The 23,998-nt window shown below is 48.6% G+C and overlaps 1 protein-coding gene across 1 annotated transcript in view; it reads left to right on the top strand.

The window, feature by feature from the left end:
• LOC139255542 (spondin-2-like) overlaps positions 1 to 13,707 on the top strand; it is a 49,479-nt gene extending 35,772 nt beyond the window's left edge. Inside the window, exons 4-5 of the mRNA XM_070873949.1 lie at positions 8,550 to 8,966; positions 13,535 to 13,707. Of these exons, the coding sequence (XP_070730050.1) occupies positions 8,550 to 8,966; positions 13,535 to 13,707 (590 nt within the window). The remainder of the gene's footprint in view (positions 1 to 8,549; positions 8,967 to 13,534) is intronic.
• The last annotated feature ends 10,291 nt before the right edge of the window (positions 13,708 to 23,998 follow it).

The raw sequence follows: 23,998 nt of genomic DNA, 5'->3' as shown, positions 1-23,998 counted from the left end.
ACAAGTCACTTCCTCATAATTTAACCCTCGAAGCCCCGGGTGACCCCCAATTTCCACGATTCGAGAGTGTCGGACAGGAAATTCCTCGGAGCTTTGCCGGCCATTACTTTGCCGGGTTTCTGCCGCACTTCTGGCAAAGTAATGCCGGCGGAGCAGGAGCAGCTCCGTGGAATTTCCCAGCCAATGGCGACAGGAATGTGGGAAAAAACCATAAGAAGGTTTGGTCCCACTCAGAACATTGCATTTATTTACCTTTGAGAGGTAAGTTTAGGTATTCACACTCCTGGTGCAGGGCTTCATCAGCTGGGATCATATATTGGGAATCCGGGCAAAGGATCCTGACGATTTTCCATCCAGTAAGATTTGCACTGGGGGTGTCATTTCATAAGATTACCCAATTGTGCGTTGGAGGCCACAGGACCTAAGTTGGTGACCCCCACCATGCACCTAACAAGGGGCCACGACAATGTTACAGCCCCATCTCCGACTCGCACTCCCTTCGAACATGGCTTCCGCGCTGGGAGCGTGAGATCGTGGATCTAACCCTTGTTTTTTTTTTGCACATTATCTCCCACTCCAGAGACTTGGGCACAAAGTCGAGGTTGACACTCCCAGTGCAGTACCGAGGGTGTGCTGCACTGTAGGAGGTGCCGTCTTTCAGATGAGTTGTTAAAACTGAGGCCCCCGTCTGCTCTCTCAGGTGGACGTAAAAGATCCCATGGCACTATTTCGAAGACGAGCAGGGGAGTTATCCCCGATGTCCTGGCCAATATTTAACCCTTAACAAACGTCAATAAAAACAGATTATCTGGTCATTATCACATTGCTGTTTGCTGCGCGCAAATTGGCAGCCGCATTTCCTACATTACACAGAGACTACACTTCAAAAGTACTTCATTGGTTTTAAAAAAGGAGGGAAAGAGAAAACAGGGAATTGTAGACCAGTTAGCCTGACATGAGTAGTGGGGAAAATGTTGGAATCAATTATTAATGATATAATAGCAGCGCATTTGGAAAGCAAGAGATAGGATCGGTCCAAGTCAGCATGGAATTATGAAAGGCAAATCATGCTTGACAAATCTTCTGGAATTTTTTGAGGATGTAACTAATAGAGTGGACAAGGGAGAACCAGTGGATGTGGTGTATTTGAACTTTCAAAAGGCTTTTGACAAGGTCCCACACAAGCAATTAGTGTGCAAAATTAAAGCACATGATATTGGGGGTAATGTATTGACGTGGATAGAAAACTGGTTGGCAGACAGGAAGCAAAGAGTAGGAATAAACGGGTCCTTTTCAGAATGGCAGGCAGTGACTAGTGGGGTACCAGAAAGTTCAGTGCTGGAACCCCAGCTATTTACAAATTACATTAATGATTTAGACGAAGGAACTGAAGGTAATATCTCCAAGTTTGCAGTTGACATTAAGCTGGGTGGCAATGTGAGCTGTGAGGAGGATTCTAAGAGGCTACAGGGTGACTTGGACAGGTTAGGTGAGTGGGAAAATGCATGGCAGATGCAGTATAATGTAGATAAATGTGAGGTTATCCACTTTGGTGGCAAAAACAGGAAGGCAGAATATTATCTGAATGGTGACAGATTAGGAAAAGTGCAACGAGACCTGGGTGTCATGACACATCAGTCATTGAAAGTTGGCATGCAGAAACAGCAGGCGGTGAAGGAGGCAAATGGCACGTTGGTCTTCATAGCGAGGGGATTTGAGTATAGGAGCAGGGAGGTCTTACTGCAGTTGTACAGGGCCTTGGTGAGACCACACCTTGAATATTGTGCACAGTTTTGGTCTCCTAATCTGAGGAAGGACATTCTTGCTATTGAGGGAGTGCAGTGAAGGTTCACCAGACTGATTCCCAGGATGGCTGGATTGACATATGAAGAAAGACTGGATCGACTAGGCTTATATTCACTGGAATTTAGAAGAATAAGAGGGGATCTCATGGAAACATATAAATGGGATTGGACAGGTTAGATGCTGGAAGAATGTTCCCAATATTGGGGAAGTCCAGAACCAGGGGTCACAGTCTAAGGATAAGGGGTAAGCCATTTAGGACTGAGATGAGAAAAAACTTCTTCACTCAGAGAATTGTGAACCTGTGGAATTCTCTACCACAGAAAGTTGTTGAGGCCAGTTAGTTAGATATATTCAAAAGGGAGTTAGATGTGGCCCTTATGGCTAAAGGGATCAAGGGGTATGGAGAGAAAGCAGGAATTGGGTACTGAAGTTGCATGGTCAGCCATGATCATATTGAATGGCGGTGCAGGCTCGAAGGGCCGAATGGCCTACTCCTGCACTTACTTTCTATTTTTCTATGTAAAGTGCTTTGGGACGTCCGGTGGTCGTGAAAGGTGATACAGAAATATAAGTTCTCTCTTTTCTTGTCTTTTTACTGCTGATACTCAGTGCAACCAGGACCTTCCCCTATTGTTCCTCTTAAGATGTAAATGCACTATCACGTTGCCGCCTCGCTGAATCCTCTCTCATAGCAACATCATCATCATCATCATAGGCAGTCCCTCGAAACGAGGATGACTTGCTTCCATGCCAAAAAGGGATGAGTTCACAGGTGTTTCAATGAAGGACCTAATATTCCAGATCCCAAACTACATTGTGAAGGGTGGAAGATGCTTGTGCGTGGATTTTGCTAACGTTTGGTGGCCGTTGCACACCAGCCACCACACGGGCTTGACAGAGCTAGGTCTTGGTCCAATGGCAAGGATTACCCAAGGCTAACTACAGACCAGCTATGCTGCACCGACCGAGCGCGCACACATATTTCAGTGTGGGCTGGCCTGTGCTGCCCCTGGGCCCTCGCCTCTTCTGGTCCCCAGATTCATGCCTCACCTGGGCCCTGGTCACTTCTCTCTATGGACTCTTACCGTTCCTTCGCCCCTCCTGCTGTGCCTGCCCGCACTGCAATCAGTGATGTGGCTTCGTAGCCGTCGCCCTCCTGCAGCAGCACGCGCTGCTCCCTGCAGTGGTAGGCCGCCGCACGCTGCTCCCTCCAATGGCCCCGCCCTGCTGATGGTCTTGAGGGCCATGACCGCGCCGATTTCCGGGCCGGGCCGACTCCCGCTGCTCATGCCAACATAGCAACATAGGAACAGGAGGAGGAGGTCATGCAGCTCCTCGAGGCTGTTCCACCATTCAGTGAGATCATGGCTGACCTGTGACTTAACTCCATACACCCTCCTTTGGCCTTTATCCCTTAATACCTTTGGTTAACAGAAAACTATCAATCTCAGATTTAAAATTAACAATTGAACCAGTATCAATTGCTGTTTGCGGAAGAGCATTCCAAACTTTGTGTGTAGAAGTGTTTCCTAACTTCACTCCTGAAAGCCCTGGTTCGAATTTTTAGATTATGCCCTCTCGACCTAGAATCACCAATTTTCGTCAGTTTTTCCCTGCGGCGAAAGCATGCATGTAATCTATACACGGTTATTATGCTCTGGTGGAAAATGTAGAATAAGGGAAATCTTCCACATCTCCCCCTTTCTTATCGGGCGACCAAAGTGAAGGGCAGAGGTCCGTAGTGCAGGACACCACTGGGGCTATAAAGAGTAAGAGGGAAGACAAGGTATATTGGCGAGTTGGTGATACTCAGTTTGGATTTTAAAAGCCTGTAGAATGAAGAAAAGTCACTGTGGATCCAGACAGATAGACTGCACTGGGTTTTATTTTCCAGTCCTGTACATTCCAATGTACATAGCGCTGACGTTGTACTGAATTCTAAACCTGCAGCCCTGAACACAGAAGATCTGCTGGTGCCAAAAAAAATTCCTCAGCAACTCCCACTGTTGCTTTCTAGAGCTAAAAGAAACCAGAGATTTATTGACTTCCAGTGACGGGAGGGGAACGTGTGTTTTTTTTTCTCTTCCTTCAACCTAGATTGGCATCTCCAACATTCCAGGCGCAGAGCTCCACGGGCCAAGGAGTACGCACGGGAATCCGGGCCTGTGTCTTCCGCTGAAGATCGAGGAAGGCACCACCCGGGCTCCTGGTGTGGATTCCCACCAAGTGAAGCTCTGCGGCAGGAAGACCACGGATCAAAAATTTACCCCTTCGTTCCTATCGGGAAACAAGGCAGGGTGGGCGGGGGTGGGGTGGTGGGGGTTGCTGATAGAAGGAGTCATCTGCCTTGCACTTTGTCAAGAGACTCTGGGGTTGAATTTGTCTGCCTTGGCCTGGGGTTAATGGGCTTAATTTGTGGTCGGTACTCTTACCGCCCCGTTAACACCGGTAATGCAGCCGTCTCCATCTTAGCAAAGGGCAAAGCGCCAACCAGATTGAGGCGATAGGCCCTTTTGAATATGGAAACCGGGGTCCCATGATGTAAATAGGACCCCGCTTACCATTTTAGCTATGAACTGGTGGGAGCCTGTGCAGTCCAGGCTGTGACCGTTTCCACCGGCGATGGAGGAGAAGAGGCAAGTGTTGAATTATTCTTTGGGCCCCGGTGGACCAGGAGTGGTACTTCGAGGGCCCCGCAAAAATAATCTGGGCTGCCCTGGGACCCCTACCCTCCGCAATCGCGATCCGTCACAACGTATCTTGCTGGTACGTTACATCACATGACCTCCCACCTCCAACCGTCCCGCCTCCCCCACATCTATTGGTCCTCCGGCACGTCCATCCTCGGAGAGCTCCGCCTCCCTATGCCGATTGGATAGCGATCAGACTCTTCCTTACATGAATAGATGATTCTCGACTGTCAATCAAATAGTCCTTTTTCATCCCCCTCAACCCCATCATCTTCAATATTTTTATAATTAATAGACAAATGTGTGTCAAACAAAATGAAAATAGTTTCCCTCCATTTGGTTGCCGACAGCACTGAACCGGAGATTGGTCTTCACAGAAGATTAATCTTCAATTCCTGGAGACTCCAGGGCAAATGTTTATTTTATTCGTTCCTGGGATGTGGACGTCACTGGCAAGGCCGGATTTATCGCCCATCCCTAATTGCCCTTGAGAAGGTGGTGGTGAGCCACCTTCTTGAATCGCTGAAGTCCGTCGGTGAAGGCACTCCCACAGTGACTTTGTCGTAGCAGTTTGGTACAACTGAGTGTCTCACTGGGCCATTTCAGAGGGCAGTTAAGAGTCAACCACTCTGGTTCCGGAGTCACATATAGGCCAGACCGGGTAAAGACAGCAGATTTCCTTCCCTGAAAGACTTTAGTGAACCAGTTGGGTTTTTACGACAATCCGACAGTTTCACGCTCACCATTACTGACATTAGCTTTTTATTCCAGATTTATTTAATGAACTGTATTTAAATTCCCCAGCTGCCGTGGTGGGATTTGAACTCAAGTCTCCGTATCATTAGTCCAGGCCTCTGGATTTCTAGTCTGGTAACATAACCACTATGCTACCATTCCCGGGTTGGCCACCCTAATACTCGACCTGGGCCATTTCACGCCGAGTGCAAAAACCACGTTTCCAGTATCAGCATTTGAAAACTGTTGAGTCCAAAACTTCACCCAAAAAACAAGCATTTTTTTTCCTCTGACAACTGTTATCTCTTCATTGACATTGGGCAGCTTTACATGCTTTCTGCTGTACGAGTATTTGTACTGCACCACTAATGGTGGGCTGTCTAAAGCCAGGGATTATCGGACAACCTGCCTAAACCAATACATTAACACAAGGTTATCAGCAAACAACCTCAGCAGGCAATTAATCCACCAGTAACAACCTCCAGGAGAACCAAATGATTTCTTTTCTCAGTCCCTATTGTTTGATTTATATCAGGTCCCCGTTCACACCTCCCCCGCCCTCCCCAACGAATCTAAAAGGCATGTAGAAGCAGAGCAGAATGCACTGCCCAGCCACGCTCTCTAAGTAGACCACACTTAGAGCACTGCATGCAGTTCTGGTCGCCATATTATAAAAAGGAAATAGAGGCATTGGAGAGGATGCAGAGAAGATTTACAAGGATGATACCAGAAATGTGAGGGTACACATATCAGGAAAGGATGAACAGGCTGGGTCTCTTTTCTCTTGAAAAAGTAAGGCTGAGGGGTGACGTATTGGAAGTCTTTAAAATTATGAAAGGTTTTGATAGAGTGGATACAGAGAGAATGTTTCCACTTGTGGGGAAGAGCATAACTAGAGGCCATCAATATAAGATAGTCACCAAGAAATCAAATATGGAATTCAAAAGAAACTTCTTTACCCAAAAAGTGGTGACAATGTGGAACTCGCGACCACAGGGAATAGTTGAAGTAACTAGTATAGACGCTTCTAAGGGGGGGCTAGACAAGCAAGTGAGGGAGAAGGGTGGTATACTCATAATAAAGGATGAAACTGAGTACTGTAAACAATGAGCAAGTGTGACCTTAGCTTCTTTAATAATGCGGGACAGCACACTGTGGGCCCTGGGCAGCCCCAGTGGGACAGCACACAGAGAGTCCTGGGCAGCCCCAGTGGGACAGCACACAGAGAGTCCTGGGCAGCCCCAGCGGGACAACACACAGAGAGTCCTGGGCAGCCCCAGCGGGACAACACACAGCGAGCCCTGAGCAGCCCCAGAGGGACAACACACAGCGAGCCCTGGGCAGCCCCAGCGGGACAACACACAGCGAGCCCTGAGCAGCCCCAGAGGGACAGCACACAGAGAGTCCTGGGCAGCCCCAGCGGGACAACACACAGCGAGCCCTGAGCAGCCCCAGCGGGACAACACACAGCGAGCCCTGAGCAGCCCCAGGGGGACAACACACAGCGGGTCCTTAGCAGCCCCAGTGGGACAACACACAGAGAGTCCTGGGCAGCCCCAGTGGTACAATACACAGAGAGTCCTGGGCAGCCCCAGTGGGACAACACACAGCGGGCCCTGGGCATCCCCAGTGGGACAACACACAGCGAGCCCTGGGCAGCCCCAGTGGGACAACACACAGAGAGTTCTGGGCAGCCCCAGTGGGACAACGCACAGCGGGCCATGGGCAGCCCCAGTGGGACAACACACAGCGAGCCCTGGGCATCCCCAGTGGGACAACACACAGCGGGCCATGGACAGCCCCAGTGGGACAACACACAGAGAGTTCTGGGCAGCCCCAGTGGGACAACACACAGCGGGCCATGGGCAGCTCCAGTGGGACAACACACAGCGAGCCCTGGGCATCCCCAGTGGGACAACACACAGCGAGCCCTGGGCAGCCCCAGTGGGACAACACACAGCGGGCCATGGGCAGCTCCAGTGGGACAACACACAGCGAGCCCTGGGCAGCCCCAGTGGGACAACACACAGCGAGCCCTGGGCAGCCCCAGTGGGACAACACACAGCGGGCCCTGGGCAGCCCCAGTGGGACAACACACAGCGGGCCCTGGGCAGCCCCAGTGGGACAACACACAGCGAGCCCTGGGCAGCCCCAGTGGGACAACACACAGCGAGCCCTGGGCAGCCCCAGTGGGACAACACACAGCGAGCCCTGGGCAGCCCCAGTGGGACAACACACAGCGGGCCCTGGGCAGCCCCAGCGGGACAACAAATAAATGTTACCTTGCAGTTACTAAAGGGTCCCGGCGCCGGCCGCTTCTGTCCTGGGCCGAAGGGATCCCGCACCAGCCGAAAGGACTCCACACCTGCCACGCCTGTCCCTGTGGTCGCACACCAGGTGTTCATTGTGCTGACAGATTGGGGAAACGTGGAACTGGCCGAAGGGACTCCAGGCCGGTGCTGAACCGGCTGAAGGGACCGTGGCGGCAGCGTTCAATCCATCTTAAACTTCTGACCAACTTCTAATTAATTTTTAAACTTTTAATCAACCTTTAAACTTTTTAAACAAGTTGGGATAACTTTTAAAACTTACATTTTCGACTTTTAATCAAAATACTTTTAAACATCTATTACTGATCTACATCCTTGACTTTTTAACAATCTTTAGAAACTTTTTAAACTGGGGAAACTTTTATAACCTATTATTGATTTGCAACTTAGACTTTTTAACAACTCTGAGAAACTTTTGAAATAAATTGGGAATTTTTATCAACTTTTAACTTTTAAAATAACTTTGGAAGTGACCTTCCTAATGCCTGCTCCCCAGCCAAGCCTCGGGCCATCTACCATCAATGGCGTTACTCGGCGCCGAGCTTGCGGCCAACACTTCACCGTGGGCAATTAGGCTTATAGAGCTGTGCCTGGTCTCCAGTTGTCTTGGATCCCCTTGCCACTGGACCAAGACCTTGCTCAGCTAAGCCCGTGTGGTTACCGGTGTGCAGCGGCCACCCCATGTTAAAAGAACTCGCGCACAGGCATCTTACACTTCGTCAGTATGAAGTTCGGGACCTGGAATGTCAGGACCCTCATGGACAATCCCAACAGCAACAGGCCAGAACGCCGCACCGCCATAATTTTCCGGGAACTCAGACGTTTTGACATTGACATTGCCGCCCTAAGCGAGACCCATTGGCAACAAATTGTCACCTCATTGTGAAGTGAAGTTGAAATGCACAGCCAATGCACTGAGCAGTAATGATTGGATGCAATGACATTGTAATGTCACAGTAACATGGTGCTTTTCTTTGTGATCCTTCAGAGGCGCAGGGAAAGGATTTCATCGGCACACCCCTGGACTGCGAGGTCTCCGACTGGTCTTCCTGGGGTCTCTGCAGCCACGGCTGTGGGACTGGCGCCCGAGAGAGGACGCGGTTCGTCGTGCTGCACCCCGCCAACCACGGGGAGACCTGCCCAACCCTGCTGATCCAGGAAGAGTGCGAGGAATCGCCTTGCCCGACTCCAGTGGCCGATGGCAACGTCACTGCTTCAGCTCCTGCGGAAGGAACTGCAGTGGCGCATCCTGAGGCAAACCTGAATGACAGCATAGACTCCGGTTCATGGGAAGAGCCCCAGTCACTTCACAATGAAACAGAAAATGAACCTGAGAATATCACGGCGCTCGGACATCATGACGCAATAAACATTCAAGAAAGCAACGAGCAGCTGATATTAACAAGTAGGTTACTTCTGCCTTTCCTACCTGAATCTTCCTGTTCCTGTCATCATCATCATAGGCGGTCCCTCGTATCGAGGATGACTCGCTTCCACACCAAAAAGAGATGAATTCATAGATGTTTCAATGAAGGACCTAATATTCCAGATTCCGAACTACATGTTGAAGGGGGGAAGATGCCTGTGCGTGGATTTTTTTAATGTGTGGTGGCCATTGCACACGGGCTTGACAGAACTAGGTCTTGGTCCAGTGGCAAGGATTACCCAAGACAACTGGTGACCAGTTCTGCTGTATGGACCTAGTGCGCACACATATCGCAGTTTGGGCTGGCCCGTGCTGCCCCTGCGCCCTCGCCTCCTCTGAGCCCCGAACTCTCGCCTCTCCTGAGCCCGGTCACTTCCCTCTACAAACTCTTGCTGCTCCTTCGCCCCTCCTGCTGTGCCTGCCCGCACTGCAATCAGTGACCTGGCTTCGCAACCCTCGCCCTCCTGCAGCAGCACGCGCTGCTCCCTGCAGTGGTATGCCACCGCACGCTGCTCCCTCCAATGACCCCGACCTGCTGATGGTCTTGCAGGCCGGGACCGCGCCAATTTCCGAGCCGGGCCGCCGCACATTGCTGTTCCTATTCTTGTTCCCGTGCCTGTTCCACAGAGAATATGGAAATCGTGCAGGCCACAAACTCCCTGAATCAATCCCTAGCCTGTGACGAGTTAGCCAACCCCACTGTTGTAATGTGGAACCGTGGCAGCCAATTTGCGCACAGCAAGGTCTCAGAAACATCAATGTGATAATGACCAGATCAGCTGTGTTATTGATGTCGTTTGAGGCATCAATATTGGCCAGGACTCCAGAGGAAATTCCTCCTGCCATTTACATCCATCTGAGAGTACAGGCGGAGCCTCAGTTTAATGTCTCCTCTGAAAGACGGCACCTCTGACAGTGCAGCACTCCCTCAGCAGCGTGCTGTAGTGTCAGCCTAGGTTTTGTGCTCAATTCTCTGGAGCAGGACTTGAACCCACAACCTTCTGACTCAGGGGCGAGGGTGCACTGAGCTGCAGCTGACAAAATAGAGACTTACCACTTTCCCGTCACAGTACCTAACTGCCTCTTACATGATTCCAGAATCTTGCTTCCAGTTTCCCACCCAATTGCAGGTGTCGTCAACCTTACCCAAGTAGCCATTCTTCATGCACGAACCTAGCCTGTGAGTGAAATCAAGCTTTTTGAACCTTGAGGCGCTCAGCCAAGCCTGATTTGTCATCATGGTCCTCATCCGACATATACAATTTCACTTCCAGCAGGGATTACTTAATAACAATGGGGACTGCGAACCATGGAAGTCTGAAGCCAATTGGTACCGCACCCTAGCTGGGATTGGCTCACTCATCGCGGACTGAACTTGAAGCAAGAGTGTAGGGGGTGGTGTGGGGTCAGGTTCACTTCTGACCTTGAGCGGTTCGAATCGCTCGCACTCCCTGGGTTCTAGACTTTGGATTTATTTTGGGGATGTGACAAAGTGCAGCAGACAGCTGGTTTTGGTGCAAGAAACTTTGATTTTATTTAGGAAAGGAAGTACAATGTCAAAACTTACAATCTCTAGAATAAAAAACACTTTATTACACATACAAAAGGGGTTACAGAAGATAATACACCTCCCACCTCCCAATACCTAACTCTGACTAGGTTAAACTCTAGGGCAACAGGGATAATGCTCACCAATCCTCTTATTCACAGTTAGCGGTGGTTCGCGATTTCGGGGTTCGCTGGACTTTGTAGGTTCTGCTTGCCGTGCCCCAAACGTCATGGAAGACTTCTTACTGCGTAGTCTTCAGTTGGGTGGTGTCTACTGATGCGATAGGGCGCATATTGGATTTATGGCGCAAGTACCCACTTTCTTCTTGTAGGAGTAGGGCTTTGGGTTACTTTAGGTTTCATCCATTGTAAGCCAGGAATAGATTGTAGAGTGGAAAACTTTTGAATCTTTGGTTTCTTCTTGAGTAGTTTCTTTCTTAGGATTTGTCGATCGCGGTGGTTCGATGTTACCACGTTGGCTGTGGTCAGTTTGTTGCCGCGATGAGTTGGTGATGTCCGAAGTTACTGGGAACTGCTTTTCTCTGCCTTTTGATAACGCTCTTCCTTCTTCTTCGGTAGCAGAGCAGTGTAACCCAGGAGTGCTGTCAAGGCCGAAGGTGCCGAGGCTCAGAAGGCTCTAGAAGATTGCGTCTTGAGCTCCTTAGAAGGCTGATTAACCCGTAAAACAGGGCCTCAATTATACTTTGAGAGCCTTTCTAATCTGCGCGCCAAATCAAACCCGATTCTTTGTCTTAGTTTTGGTGGACTTGGTAATTCTTTGTTGGATTTTGGCGGGCTCGTTAACGGTAACTTGTTTAGGATGTGTCGATCGGTTGAATTCGAGTTGCAATTGTACAAATTATTTTTGGTGTTTACGTTGTCTGCCTAGGCCTGGGTTTTCCATGCAGGCCGGATAGGCGATTAACATTATGCATGTGCTGGATGGGTTTCATGCTTAGAGCTATGGCTGGCTATCTCTGGGTCAATTGTTGCTATGTTAATGTCTCCTGGGGAGCAGAGTTTTGGAGTTTACACAATTCTCAGACAATTTGTTTAGCTCGAATATCCCAGACAGCTCCAATACCCAAAACTGGTTAATGTTCCCCTGGTTTTGCAGTCCTTTTCCCTTGCAGACCCATGCATCATTTAACAATCCCAAAGTTCATTTTAAGCGAGTCCAAAATGGTCCTTTCTTCACACAGAGGGGGAATCTTTGAATTTTGAGAAAACTCGAGTTTTACAGGAGGACTCTGGTCTTCAGGGTTGGGTTCCACACTGGACAATGTATTCCTCTATTGAGTTATCAGGGCAAACAAAGTCGAGTTTACTATAAATATTTCCCTTTTACTACAGTAACTGCTGATGTAGACAATTGTTGACTTTAGGAACTGAATAGTAATATTTTAGCAAAGACAATCAATAAAACTGTAAGTCTGAAATTAAGACACTAAAATTTGTGGAAATACTCAGTGGATCTATCAGCATCTGAAAAGAGCTGAAACCTTTTTTGTGCACAGATGGTTCCGAACTCGATCAAATCTCGTCACAATGGCCGGCGCCAATTTTTGTCAACAGTTCTAAGTCCTTTTTAAGTGGTTACGAAATGGTGCAAATCCTGCATGACAGGCCAACTGCCAGCAGTATTCGATTCGCTGTCTTTCGGATGAGGTGTTAAACTGAGACCCCGTCTGCCCTCTCAGGTGGACGTAAAAGATCCCGTGGCACTATTTTTGAAGAAGAGCTGGGGAGTTCTCCCCATTGTCTTGGGCCAATATTTATCCCTCAATCAACATAACAATAACAGATTATCTGGTCATTATCACATTGCTGTTTGTGGGAGCTTGCTGTGCGCAAATTGGCTGCCGCATTTCCCACATTACAACAGTGACTACACTCCAAAGAATACTTCATTGGCTGTAAGTGCTTTGGGACATCTGGTGGTCGTGAAAGGCGCTATATAAGTCTTTTTTTCTTTCGATTCTCTGGTATAAGGACAATTCTAGAATTATTCACAATGCCTGGTGCAGACTGAGGTGACCTTCAAGGGCACACTAGGGGGTTACTTTTGAATGTGGGCGATATCGATTCAGCAGCCCATTATACATCAAAGTTGTTGAGCGGGCAGGGAAGTGGACCTGAGACAATGATCGGATCAGCCATGATCGTACTAAATGGCGGAGCAGGCTTGAAGGGCTGTATGGCCTACTCCTGCTCCTATTTCTCATGTTTTATATTCAAGACAGAGATCGATAGATTTTTGGATATTAAGGGAATCAAGGGATATGGGGATAGTGCAGGAAAGTGGAGTTGAGGTCGAAGATCACCCATGATCTTATTGAATGGCGGAGCAGGCTCGAGGGGCCAAATGGCCTACTCCTACTCCTATTTCCTATGTTCTTACGAAAGCAGCCACCTGAAAGTGATATTTTCCCTCATTATAGCTGTATGGGCCACTTCCACATTCGACAGTACTTTTGCCATTAGAGGAATAGGCAACATTTCAGTGAAGGCTGAGGGGTGACCTAATCGAGGGTCTTCAAAATTATGAAAGGTTTTGATAGAGTAGACACAGAGAGAGTGTTTCCACTTGTGGGGAAGAGCAAAACTAGAGGCCATCAATATAAGATAAAGAAGAAATCAGATAGGGAATTCAGAAGAAACTTCTTTACCCAAAGAGTGGTGAGAATGTGGAAGTTGCTACTACAGTGAGCGGTTGAAGCGAATAGTATAGATGCATTCAAGGGGAGGCTAGACAAGCATATGAGGGAAAAGGGAATAGAGGGTTTTGCTGATAGATTTAGATGAGGAAAGATGGGAGGAGGCTCGAGTGGAACATAAATGGCAGCAGGGACTGGTTGGGCCGAATGGCCTGTTTTTGTGACGTATATCCTATGTAATCCTTATGTACCAGCACTTCAGTGCTGTTTATTTCTTTCAGGTTATCCCAGCTCACATGATAATCGATTCTGTTTATATTGCTCTCTCTCTCTCACCTGCAGATAAAAGCCAGGGGGACTCAGAGGCTGGAAACCAACCCAGTGAGAGTCCACCATCACTTCGAAATGCTTCAACTGGCCACTTCTTCACTAACCTGACCTCAAACACAGCATCTGATGGGCAAGAAGCATCCCAAACTGCAGAAGTCACCAGAACCCCGACTGGTTACGATTAACTATACAGTTAAAAAGAATAAAATGGTTTCTGAAGCACTTGTGTGTAGTGTGATGTCAGTTAACTGGGAAGTGTGGAGCTGGGGCACATGGAAAGGATAATATCAGTGAGACAGACAGTGGACACAGTGGAGAGACACTTATGAGTTTGTACATTCGTGGCATAGCATTGCTCAGCGAGAGCGCGATTGAGTGCTGCGCTCAGTTCGAGTCACCGATACAGAGCAGACAAGAGCTACTAGGCTTGTTCCCCCATCTTAGAGGTCTCAGTTATGAGGAGAGACTGGGGAAACCTGGTCTCTTTGGTTTTGAAAGGAGACTCCTGAGCAGTATACGGAGGAGTGTAAACGGAATGGAAAGGATAAATCCAGAACACTGCTTTAAATTAAATTGCAAGCACAGGACAAGGGGCCACCACACGGTTAAACTGCTAAACGGAAAATGTACAATTGATATCAGGAGATACTTCACACAAAGAATGGTCAGCTCCCAGAGGGAACCGTTAAGTGATTCCAGGGTTTTTGCCTTAACAGTTGGGTCTCCAAGAAGAATGGGTCGTTTCTCGTCTGTAATTCGCTTTGGGCAACAGTGGGCCTGCTCTAGAGTTAGTTTTTAAAAATTCATTCACAGGATGCGAGCATTTCCGGCAAGGCCAGCATTTATGGCCCATCCGTAATTGCCCTGGAGAAGGTGGCGGTGAGCCAGCTTCTTGAATCGCTGCAGTCCCGTGCGGTGAAGTTGCTCCACAGTGACTTTGTCGTAGTGGTTTGGTACAACTGAGCATCTTCCTAGGCCATTTCAGAGAACAGTTAAGAGTCAAGCACATTGCTGTGGGTCTGGAGTCACATATTGCTGTGGGTCTGGAGACCAGGTAAGGATGGCAGATTTCCTTCCCTAAAAGGACATTAGTGAACAAGATGGGTTTTTATGACAATCCAGTAGTTTCATGGTCACCATTACTGATACTAGCTTTTTATTCCAGCTTCTTATTTAATGAACTGAATTGAAATTCCCCAGCTGCCGTGGTGGGATTGGAACCCATGTCTCCAGATCATTAGTCCAGGCCTCAGGATTACTGGTCCAGTAACAGAATCGCTGTGCTGCCATTGGTCATGTACGAGTTCCACTGATAACTAATTATTACAATTTGATAGCAAAAACAGCCAGTTTAAAGTTTTAAAAAAAACAAAAAAAAGAGTTACTCAAGCAATGGGAAGCTTATTATGTAAACATCAGTTTTGTCTGTACAACTAAAGGTGGCATTTGAACTAAAATACTGATGGAACTTCACTGAAAGACTTTGGGCCCGAGTTTGGCCGCCTTGCCGCCAGCTGCCGCCGAATTTTCTCAAGCGAGTTTGGTGAGGCCCTCACGCCGGCGGGGAGGGAAGACTGCTGGGGAGTATCCACTGGGGCGCGTTGGCGTGCAACACCGACAAAAGTCCCCCCGCCAGCACCCTCCTCAGATTGGTCCGAGCGGTCCTCCGCTCCAGCAGCAGAAGAGACTGCCGCGTGGAGCTAGGTCTCACCTCAACGGTAAGTGTGAAGACCGGCAAGAAACGGTTAGTGCACTTGTTTTCTTCATTTCTTTTGCAGGGATTTTGGTTGATGGGGTTCTCCGAACGATTTGTAGTCATTTTCTTCTATGTTTTGAAATTTTTTTATTTTCCCCGTTCCCCCCTCCCTGGGCCCAACTCTATCCTCGGCGTTACTTTGCCGAGGATTGCATTTGCCGCCCAGAATCTGACCTACCGCCCGCTGCCGCCCAAAATCGGCGGGTTTTTCCAAATTTTTTCACCAAACTTCTGCCGAAAGTACAGTCAGGACCTTTCGATAGAACTTAGGTTTGACCAAACTTGGACCATGTGAATATATGTCACTGTTAGCCTATCCCTCTGTCCTCCTGCAATAAAGCAACTGTTTCAGACATACAGGGCTCAAAATTCAGTCCTGCCGGAAAGCTGGTGCTCTCCCCACCTTTTTGTGGCCATTAGCGCCAACATTTTTTCGTAGTTGGGCCAACCCATATTCAGCTCCAAAAGTGAACAAATGGGTTCCAGCGCTAATGAAGCCTTCCAAAGTGGATTTTTCAGCGGTGTGGTTGTCTTAATTTGAGTGTTATCACCACTGAGAAACTCAGCATGCAGGTCAGGGTTTCTAACAAGCCAGCTGCTCCCTGGGATTTGGGGAGGGTGGGGGGGGGGTGGCGGCGGAGGAAGGAGGTTGGAAGGATGGCTGGTGTAAGAGGTGCAAGGAGAGCCAACAGGTTCACTGACATGGAGCTGGAGACACTGATGGACAGTGTGGAGGACAGAAGAAGAATGCTGTTTCCTGATGTGGGGAGACCTGGCAGACTGCCAGTACATAATGCATGGAGGGAGATTGCAGGGGAGGTGTCAGGCACCTCCATATATGTGAGGACGCACCCTCCTAGGAGGGTGCTGGCCAGTCTGTAGCCGGCCCTTCTGGGGTGGTGATGGGTTGACGCCTCCTAGCTCTGGGGCGACGGGGATCCTCCTTCTGAGCCTCCTCCTCCTCAGGTGGTGCTGCTGGCTCGACCTCCAGTGGCTGTCCCCTCATGATGGCCAGGTTGTGCAGCATACAGCAGACCACAACGATGATGGAGACCTGTTGAGGAGAGTACAGTGAGGTACCACCAGAGTGGTCCAGGCACCGGAACCTCTATTTAAGGATGCCTATTCACTGCTCGATGATGCACCTGGCGGCACAACGAGCGTCATTGTAGGCATGCTCTGGCGCTGTCCTGGGGTTCCGCAGTGGAGTGAGCAGCCAAGTGAACAGGGGATATCCCTTGTCCCCAAGCAGCCAACCACAATCCTGATTTGGGCCGGTGAAGACAGCGGGCACACTGGTCTGGCGCAGAATGAAAGGATCATGGCTGCTGCCTCCCTTGCCCGCTGCCTGTCTGCACGGTGCTGACGGCGACACCTTCTCCTGCGTGCTGCCCTGCTCCTGACCCGGTGTACCAGGTGTCACCCTCCCAACACTTCTCCCATCCTCAGGGTGAACCCTGCCAAGCAGGGTCAGACCTGTGGGCTGCAGAGACCTGGAAAATGACATTAAAAACACTAATAAGTAATAAGACTTTTTACCTACCAAAGGGCCCCAGCGGTGTCGCGTTCGAGCACCGCATCAAAATTCTCGCGGGGGCACTGCCGGGAAAAGTCCTACCTTTTCCTCGGTGAATTTTCCAGCAGCCCACACGCTGCTTCCCTCTCTGCTGGAAACTTACCTTTACAGCAGCTTCACTGCGCCGTTTCCAGCGGAAGTGAACACCACTCAAAGCCTCCCTGAGCTGGAAAATCATCGGACCACGGCGGCCGATCGATTCGATTGGCTGCACAAACCCCGCCGTAGCTGTCTCTTCAGGGCGGCGAATTTCAGGCACACAGCCTCTCCTGCAAGTCCAGCACCAGGATACCAGGCTCTGGAAATTCCCCTTTCAACAAACAATAGAAGAGTACCTGCAGGATTATCGATCAGCGAATGAAATCACAGTCACAGAAGGCCCTTGTTTCCAAGCCGTGGTTCTCCATGAATTTGTAAGCGGGCTATCAGTTATGGGGAAAATAGAACGTTCTCCCCTGTCAACGGAGGAATTTCACTCCAGGGGAGAAGATGGATATTAAGAGAAAACCCCAGGAATCCTCGAGTGCTCCTTTGAATCATATCTGTGGCTACTTTAGAAAGATTGAACAAACTCTAGGGCTAGGGAATCTTACAGAGGTTGAGTGTGGTGAGTCCATTGTAGACGTAGGGTGGGGTGAGACCATTGTAGGCGTAGGGTGGGGTGAGACCATTGTAGAGGTAGGGTCGGGTGAGACCATTGTAGAGGTAGGGTGGGGTGAGACCATTGTAGAGGTACAGATGGTATGAGACCATTTATGCTCAAGAGCAAGGATGTTGCACCAGCAGATCTGGCAACGAGTAGTACGACTGCACTATCAGGAATCCTCTGCTGTAGACCTAGTTGTCAAGTGTGCATTGTATTAGCGGGAGCGACATTGCCACAGTTTCATTTTGGTGCCTTTTTACAACATGAGGGCTGTGTAAAAATAATTAGACTATTTAATTGTAGCAACTGCGACTGAGAATAAAAACCTCCTTTGTTCTTTGCAGTGGGAGGAAATCTGAACTTCTCCTGTGTTCGGGGAGCAGAATGATGAGAGGAGTTAATTTGCCTCTGATATTCCGACGTGTAATTGCTGCTAATCAGGTTACAGATTCCAGGGTGCGGACCCACGACCCACTGCTTCTGAGCACAGCCACCAGCTGGGAGCAGTGCACTGTTTTGATATCGGAGCTGAGCCTCCATAAATCATGTCACCAAATTAATATTAATCATTAAGATTCTGCACATACCAAGCAAACCTGCTCCGAATGCAATAGCTGGTTCACATGAGGGATTGAGTGACCCTGTGGGCTGTCCTTTCACCTTCGGGACCTGGGCCAAAATCCATCTTCAAGCTCACGGAAAGATTCAACTTACCTGTCAGGCATAATCGTTCCAGTTTGGGTAGTCGTGGCCCAGTTTCTAGTGGGCACGGGGTCTGCAGTGGTAGGGATATATATATATAGAGAGAGAGAGGCCTTTTTTAAATTTTTCATTTAATCTTTTCCTTATCTGTATCTGGCTTGTGATCGGTTAATGAGCCAGGTAATGGAGGCAAAATAATTTGTTCATAAGCTCGGCTGGGCAGGCCACATTGTCTGCATGCCAGACACGAGACTCCCAAAGCAAGCGCTCTACTCCGAACTCCTTCACGGCAAACGAGCCAAAGGTGGTCAGAGGAAATGTTACAAGGACACCCTCAAAGCCCCCCTGATAAAGTGCAACATCCCCACTGACACCTGGGAGTCCCTGGCCAAAGACCGCCCGAAGTGGAGGAAGTGCATCCGGGAGGGCGCTGAGCACCTCGAGTCTCGTTGCCGAGAGCATGCAGAAATCAAGCGCAGGCAGCGGAAAGAGCGTGCGGCAAACCTTTCCCACCCTCCCTTAACCTCAACGACTATCTGTCCCACCTGTGACAGGGACTGTGGTTCTCGTATTGGTCTGTTCAGCCACCTAAGGACTCATTCTAAGAGTGGAAGCAAGTCTTCCTCAATTCCGCGGGACTGCCTATGATGATGATGATTGGCTGCCGTGATCAAAGGTCAAATGTCAGCTTGGCTCGGTCGCTGACGCTCTGGCCTCTCGCCAGAAGGTTATAGGTTCAAGTCCTAATCCAGGACTTGAGCACATGAATAAGACTGAACTGAAGTGTCAGCATCAGGGGGGCTGCTCTTTGGTTGAGATATTGGTGGGGGGGCGGGGGGCGGTGGGAAGTTGCAGTCGGAGGCTTCCTTGGGGCGAATGCCTCCAACCTGAAAAAAAATTACGAAAATACCTGGTGGTCCCGGAGGAACGCAGGATTGCGGTCGGAGACCTAGTTTCGCAGTCCAGCGTACTGGAACATGTCTTCCAGCTTCGTATTCGTATCCTGGGATCATGCGGGCCTGGACCACTAATGGACATCTAGTATTCTCATTGATAATAATGGGAACTCCGTTTGTACAAGCTCCCATTACTATCAATGAGAATACCCCCAAAAAGCAAGAAACACAACACAATAAATAAAATAAAAAACTCACATATTGAAAATTAATTGAAATTGATTGAAATGTTTTAGAAAAAAAAATAATTTTTTGATTTCTTTTTAAATGTGTTTTAATTGGGTTAAAAAAACTTACCTTAATGGACAGGGTTTTTAATATAAAAATGAGTGATTACATTTAATTTTTCTATACGCCTGCTTGTACCAGACGTAAGAGTTTGAAGGACATTTGCTGGGCATGAGTTGGGCAAATAGCTCCAAATCTCTGCCCTACGGATGTTCCTCTCCCTGCGTGCCTTTTGCGCAAAAGCTGGTTCTTGGCGCTTGCGCATCATACGCCAAGAACCGGCATTTGCGAGGCCTCTTCGGGTGCGTGTGCACATCGTACACATCCGGAGAGGCTGCAATATTAGGCCCATTAAGCCCCGATTTTAACCTAGACACCCCCAGAAAGGGGCAGGTTCAGGTTGGAGGCTCGAATGACACCCCGCCCAAATTTATTTCAAGTGGCTTCAACTTATACGAAATGTTCGCGCAGCTTCTGTTAACATTGTTGCCTGCAATGGAAAGAGAATATGGGCGGTAGGAACATGTGGAATTCTGGCTGTATTTTAAATGCAAGAGGCTTGATTCTTCACGAGTTAACTGGTTTCCCTCAGCCGTGGAGCAAATTATATTATATTTCTGTGATAGTCTCAGCAGCCCTCGCTTGTATTCCAACCACATCAGCGGGCACAAAGAACTGGGTGGGTACAAGTTCACACGCACATGGCGAGGTAAGGAAAGGACTTGTAGTTGTTTGAAAGAGACAGATCTCCAGTGTCACTGCTTCCGGCCCAGATCGTTCCTCCAATCAGAGCAAAATCCATCTGTGCCAGCAAGCATACAACATTCTTACAGGGATTGACAGGGTAGATGCAGGGAGGATGTTTCCTCTGGTTGGGGGAGTCTAGAACCAGGGGTCACAGTCTCAGGATAAGGAATCGGCCATTTAAGACTGAGGTGAGGAGGAATTCCTTCACTCGGGGGTTGTGAATCTTTGGAATTCTCTGCCCCAGAGGGCTGTGGAGGCTCAGTCGTTGAGTATATTCAGGACTGAGATCGATAGATTTTTGAATATTAAAGGGTTCAAGGGATACGGGGACAGTGCAGGAAAGTGGCGTTGAGGTTGAAGATCAGCCATGATCTTATTGAACGACAGAGCAGGCTGAAGGGGCCAAATGACCTACTCCTGCTCCTATTTCTTATGTTCTTATAAGTGGAAACCTCACAGATACACAATATGACAACCACCAGATCCAAAGAAAGAGCCTGCATTTATATAGTGCCGTTCACAAAATTCAGGATGCCCCAAAGCGCTTTGCAGTCAATGAAGTACTTTTGAAGTGTAGTCACTATTGCAATGTAGGAAAGCAGCAGCCAATTTGTGCACAGCAAGTTCCCACAAACAGCAACCAGATCATCTGCTTTAGTGATGTTGGCTGAGGGATAAATATTGGGCCAGGACCCTGGGGAGAACTCCACTGCTATTCTTTGTAGTACCATGGGATCTTTTACGTCCACCTGAGAGGCCTCGGTTTAACGTACCAACCGAAAGAAAGTGTGATAGAAGTTTGGAACTCTTTTCCGCAAACGGCAATTGATGTAAGATCAATTGTTAATTTTAAATCTGAGAATGACAGCTTTTTGTCAACCAGAGGTGTTAAGGGATATGGGCCAAAGACAGGTATATGGAGTTAGGTCGCAGATCAGCCATGATCTCATTGAATAGCGGAACAATCTCGAGGGGCTGAATGTTCTACTTCTGCTCCTATGTTCCTCTGACAGTGCAGCACTCCCTCAGTACTGTACTGGGGAATGTCAGCATGGAGTGGGGCTTGAACATCGACAACAACTTGTATTTATATAGCGCCTTTAATGTAGTAAAATGTCCCAAGGCACTTCACAGGAGTGTTTTAAGACAAAACAAATAAATTTGACACCGAGCCACAGAAGAAGAAAGTACGGTAGAGGTAAGTTTTATGGAGCATCTTAAAGCAGGAAAGAGAGGTAGAGAGGTGGAGAGGTTTAGGGAGGGAGTGCCAGAGCTTGGGGCCCAGGCAACTGAAGGCACGGCCACCAATGGTTGAGCGATTATAATCAGGGATGCTCAAGAGGGCAGAATTTGAGGAGCGCAGACATCTCGGGGAGGAGTGTGGGGCTGGAGGAGATTACAGAGATAGGGAGGGGCGAGGCCATGGAGGGATTTGTAAACAAGGATGAGAATTTTGAAATCGAGGCATTGCTTAACCGGAAGCCAATGTAGCGATGAAGCGAGCACAGGGGTGATGGGTGAGCAGGATTTGGTGCGAGTTAGAACACGGATCGCCGAGTTTTGGATGACCTCAAGTTTACGTAGGGCAGAGGCGAGAGAGTGCCAGCCACTGAGCCACGACTGACTGCATTCTATTATTTTTATTGTACCAGGTTCCAGGTTCCTTTGGAGGCAGTTTGCTGCCTCACATATACGCAGTTCTGTAGTGGACTCAGAGACATGGACCATATGCAGTAGACACCTCAAATTGCTGGAGAAATATCACCAACGATGTCTCCGCAAGATCCTGCAAATCCCCTGGGAGGACAGACGCACCAATTTCAGCGTCCTCAATCAGACCAACATTTCCAGCATTGAAGCACTGACCACGTTTGATCAGCTCCGTTGGGCAGGCCACATTGTTCGCATGCTTGACACAATACTCCCAAAGCAAGCGCTCTATTCGGAACTCCTACACAGCATGCGAGCCCCAGGTGGGCAGAGGAAACGTTTCATAGACATCCTTAAAGTCTCCTTGATAAAATACAACATCCCACCAACACCTGGGAGCCCCTGGCCAAAGACCACCCTAAGTGGAGGAAGTGCATCCGGGAGGGCGCTGAGCACCTCGAGTCTCGCCGCTGAGAGCATGCAGAAATCAAGTGCAGGCAGCGGAAGGAGCGTGCGGCAAACCAGTCCCACCCACCCTTTCCTTCAACGACTGTCTATCCCACCTGCGACAGAGACTGTAATTCCCGTATTGGATTGTTCAGTCACCTGAGAACTCACTTTTAGAATGGAAGCAAGTCTTCCTCGATTTCGAGGGACTGCCTATGATGATGATGATGATGATACGCAGTTCTGATATTGAAGTCACATCTGCCCATTATCAGCCCAGGAGTTGCCGCATGAAATACTCCGCTGTGCAAAGAGGGTTTATGGCTCTACAGTGCACGACGGATTATTAAGCTCTGAGTGGGACCAGTTTCCCTTTAGTTAACTCGCGACGAGTGATTTTAATTAGGACTATTGTTCACCTTTCATTCTGACCCTACAGTGAGGCAAGGGTGGAATAACCGCAGCTTTGAAATGGAAAATCCTCTCCAATCAATATCAGTCAGATAAGCAAACACCTTGGCATCCAGAGCTGAACAGGAAAGTGTGTGTTGTCACGGGTAATAGCCCTCAAATAGAGGGGAGCTTGCAGCAGCTTGCAAACTAAATGCCTGAATTCAGATCTGTCTGGATAGCGTTTTGGATTATGATTTGTTTATCTTACAGGCCAGCGTTTAATGAGTTGCTTGTAAGATGATGAATGTAAAATATATACATGTGTAGAGGATTAGATAGTGAGGTGACCGAGGGGCACTGACAGTCATTGTGGCTCACTCTACTCACGTACTCCTGCCCCGATCCCATTCTTCCTCTTTATTCTCGACTCTCCAGCACTGCTCCTGTCTCTTAACCTCCTGGTATAAGGGAATCAAGGGACAGGGCAGGAAAGTGGAGCTGAGGTAGAAGACATAGGAGATAAGCCATGATCTGATCGAATGGCTATATTGAGGGGGCGTATGGCCTACTCCTACTTCTGTTTCCTATTCTCTTCTGACTTCTGTTCCTTCGGTCTCCCGCTCCCACTCTCTCAGGCTCCTCGGGGCAATGGTAACTTTGTAGAACGGGCAATATTTAAATTGCCACCCATCATACACTTGGCCTGATTTTTCCTTCCATTGAAGTCATTTTCCACCAGTTCCAAAAATTAAAATTACCCCCACCCTGTGATAATGGAGAGTGTGGGCAATGGAGAGTGAGGGCAATGGGGAGTGTGTATTATGGAGAGTGTGGATAATGGAGAGTGTGGATAATGGAGAGTGTGGATAATGGGGACTGTGGATAATGGGGACTGTGGATAATGGGGAGTGTGGATAATGGAGAGTGTAGGCAATGGAGAGTGTAGGCAATGGAGAGTGTAGGCAATGGAGAGTGTGGGCAATGGAGAGTGTGGATAATGGAGAGTGTGGGCAATGGAGAGTATGGGCAATGGAGAGTGTGGGCAATGGAGAGTGTGTGCAATGGAGAGTGTGTGCAATGGAGAGTGTGTGCAATGAAGAGTATGGGCAATGGAGAATGTGGATAATGGAGACTGTGGATAATGGAGACTGTGGATAGTGGGAACTGTGGATAATGGGGATGGTGGGCAATGGAGAGTGTAGATAATGGGGACAGTGGGCAATGGGGAGTGTGATAATCGAGAGTGCACGTGATTGAGGTCTCACTTATGTAAATTAGGGTTTTAAAGTTCCTCATGTTGTTAGCGACTATCTTTTGGTGAATAAGTTTGTTTTATAGTGAATTAGGGTATGATATACACTACCAACAGCCTTAA

The sequence above is a fragment of the Pristiophorus japonicus genome, chromosome 3 (assembly GCF_044704955.1).
Source record: "Pristiophorus japonicus isolate sPriJap1 chromosome 3, sPriJap1.hap1, whole genome shotgun sequence".
Taxonomy (NCBI): Eukaryota; Metazoa; Chordata; class Chondrichthyes; family Pristiophoridae; genus Pristiophorus; species Pristiophorus japonicus.
This window is presented reverse-complemented; position numbering and strand designations above follow the sequence as displayed.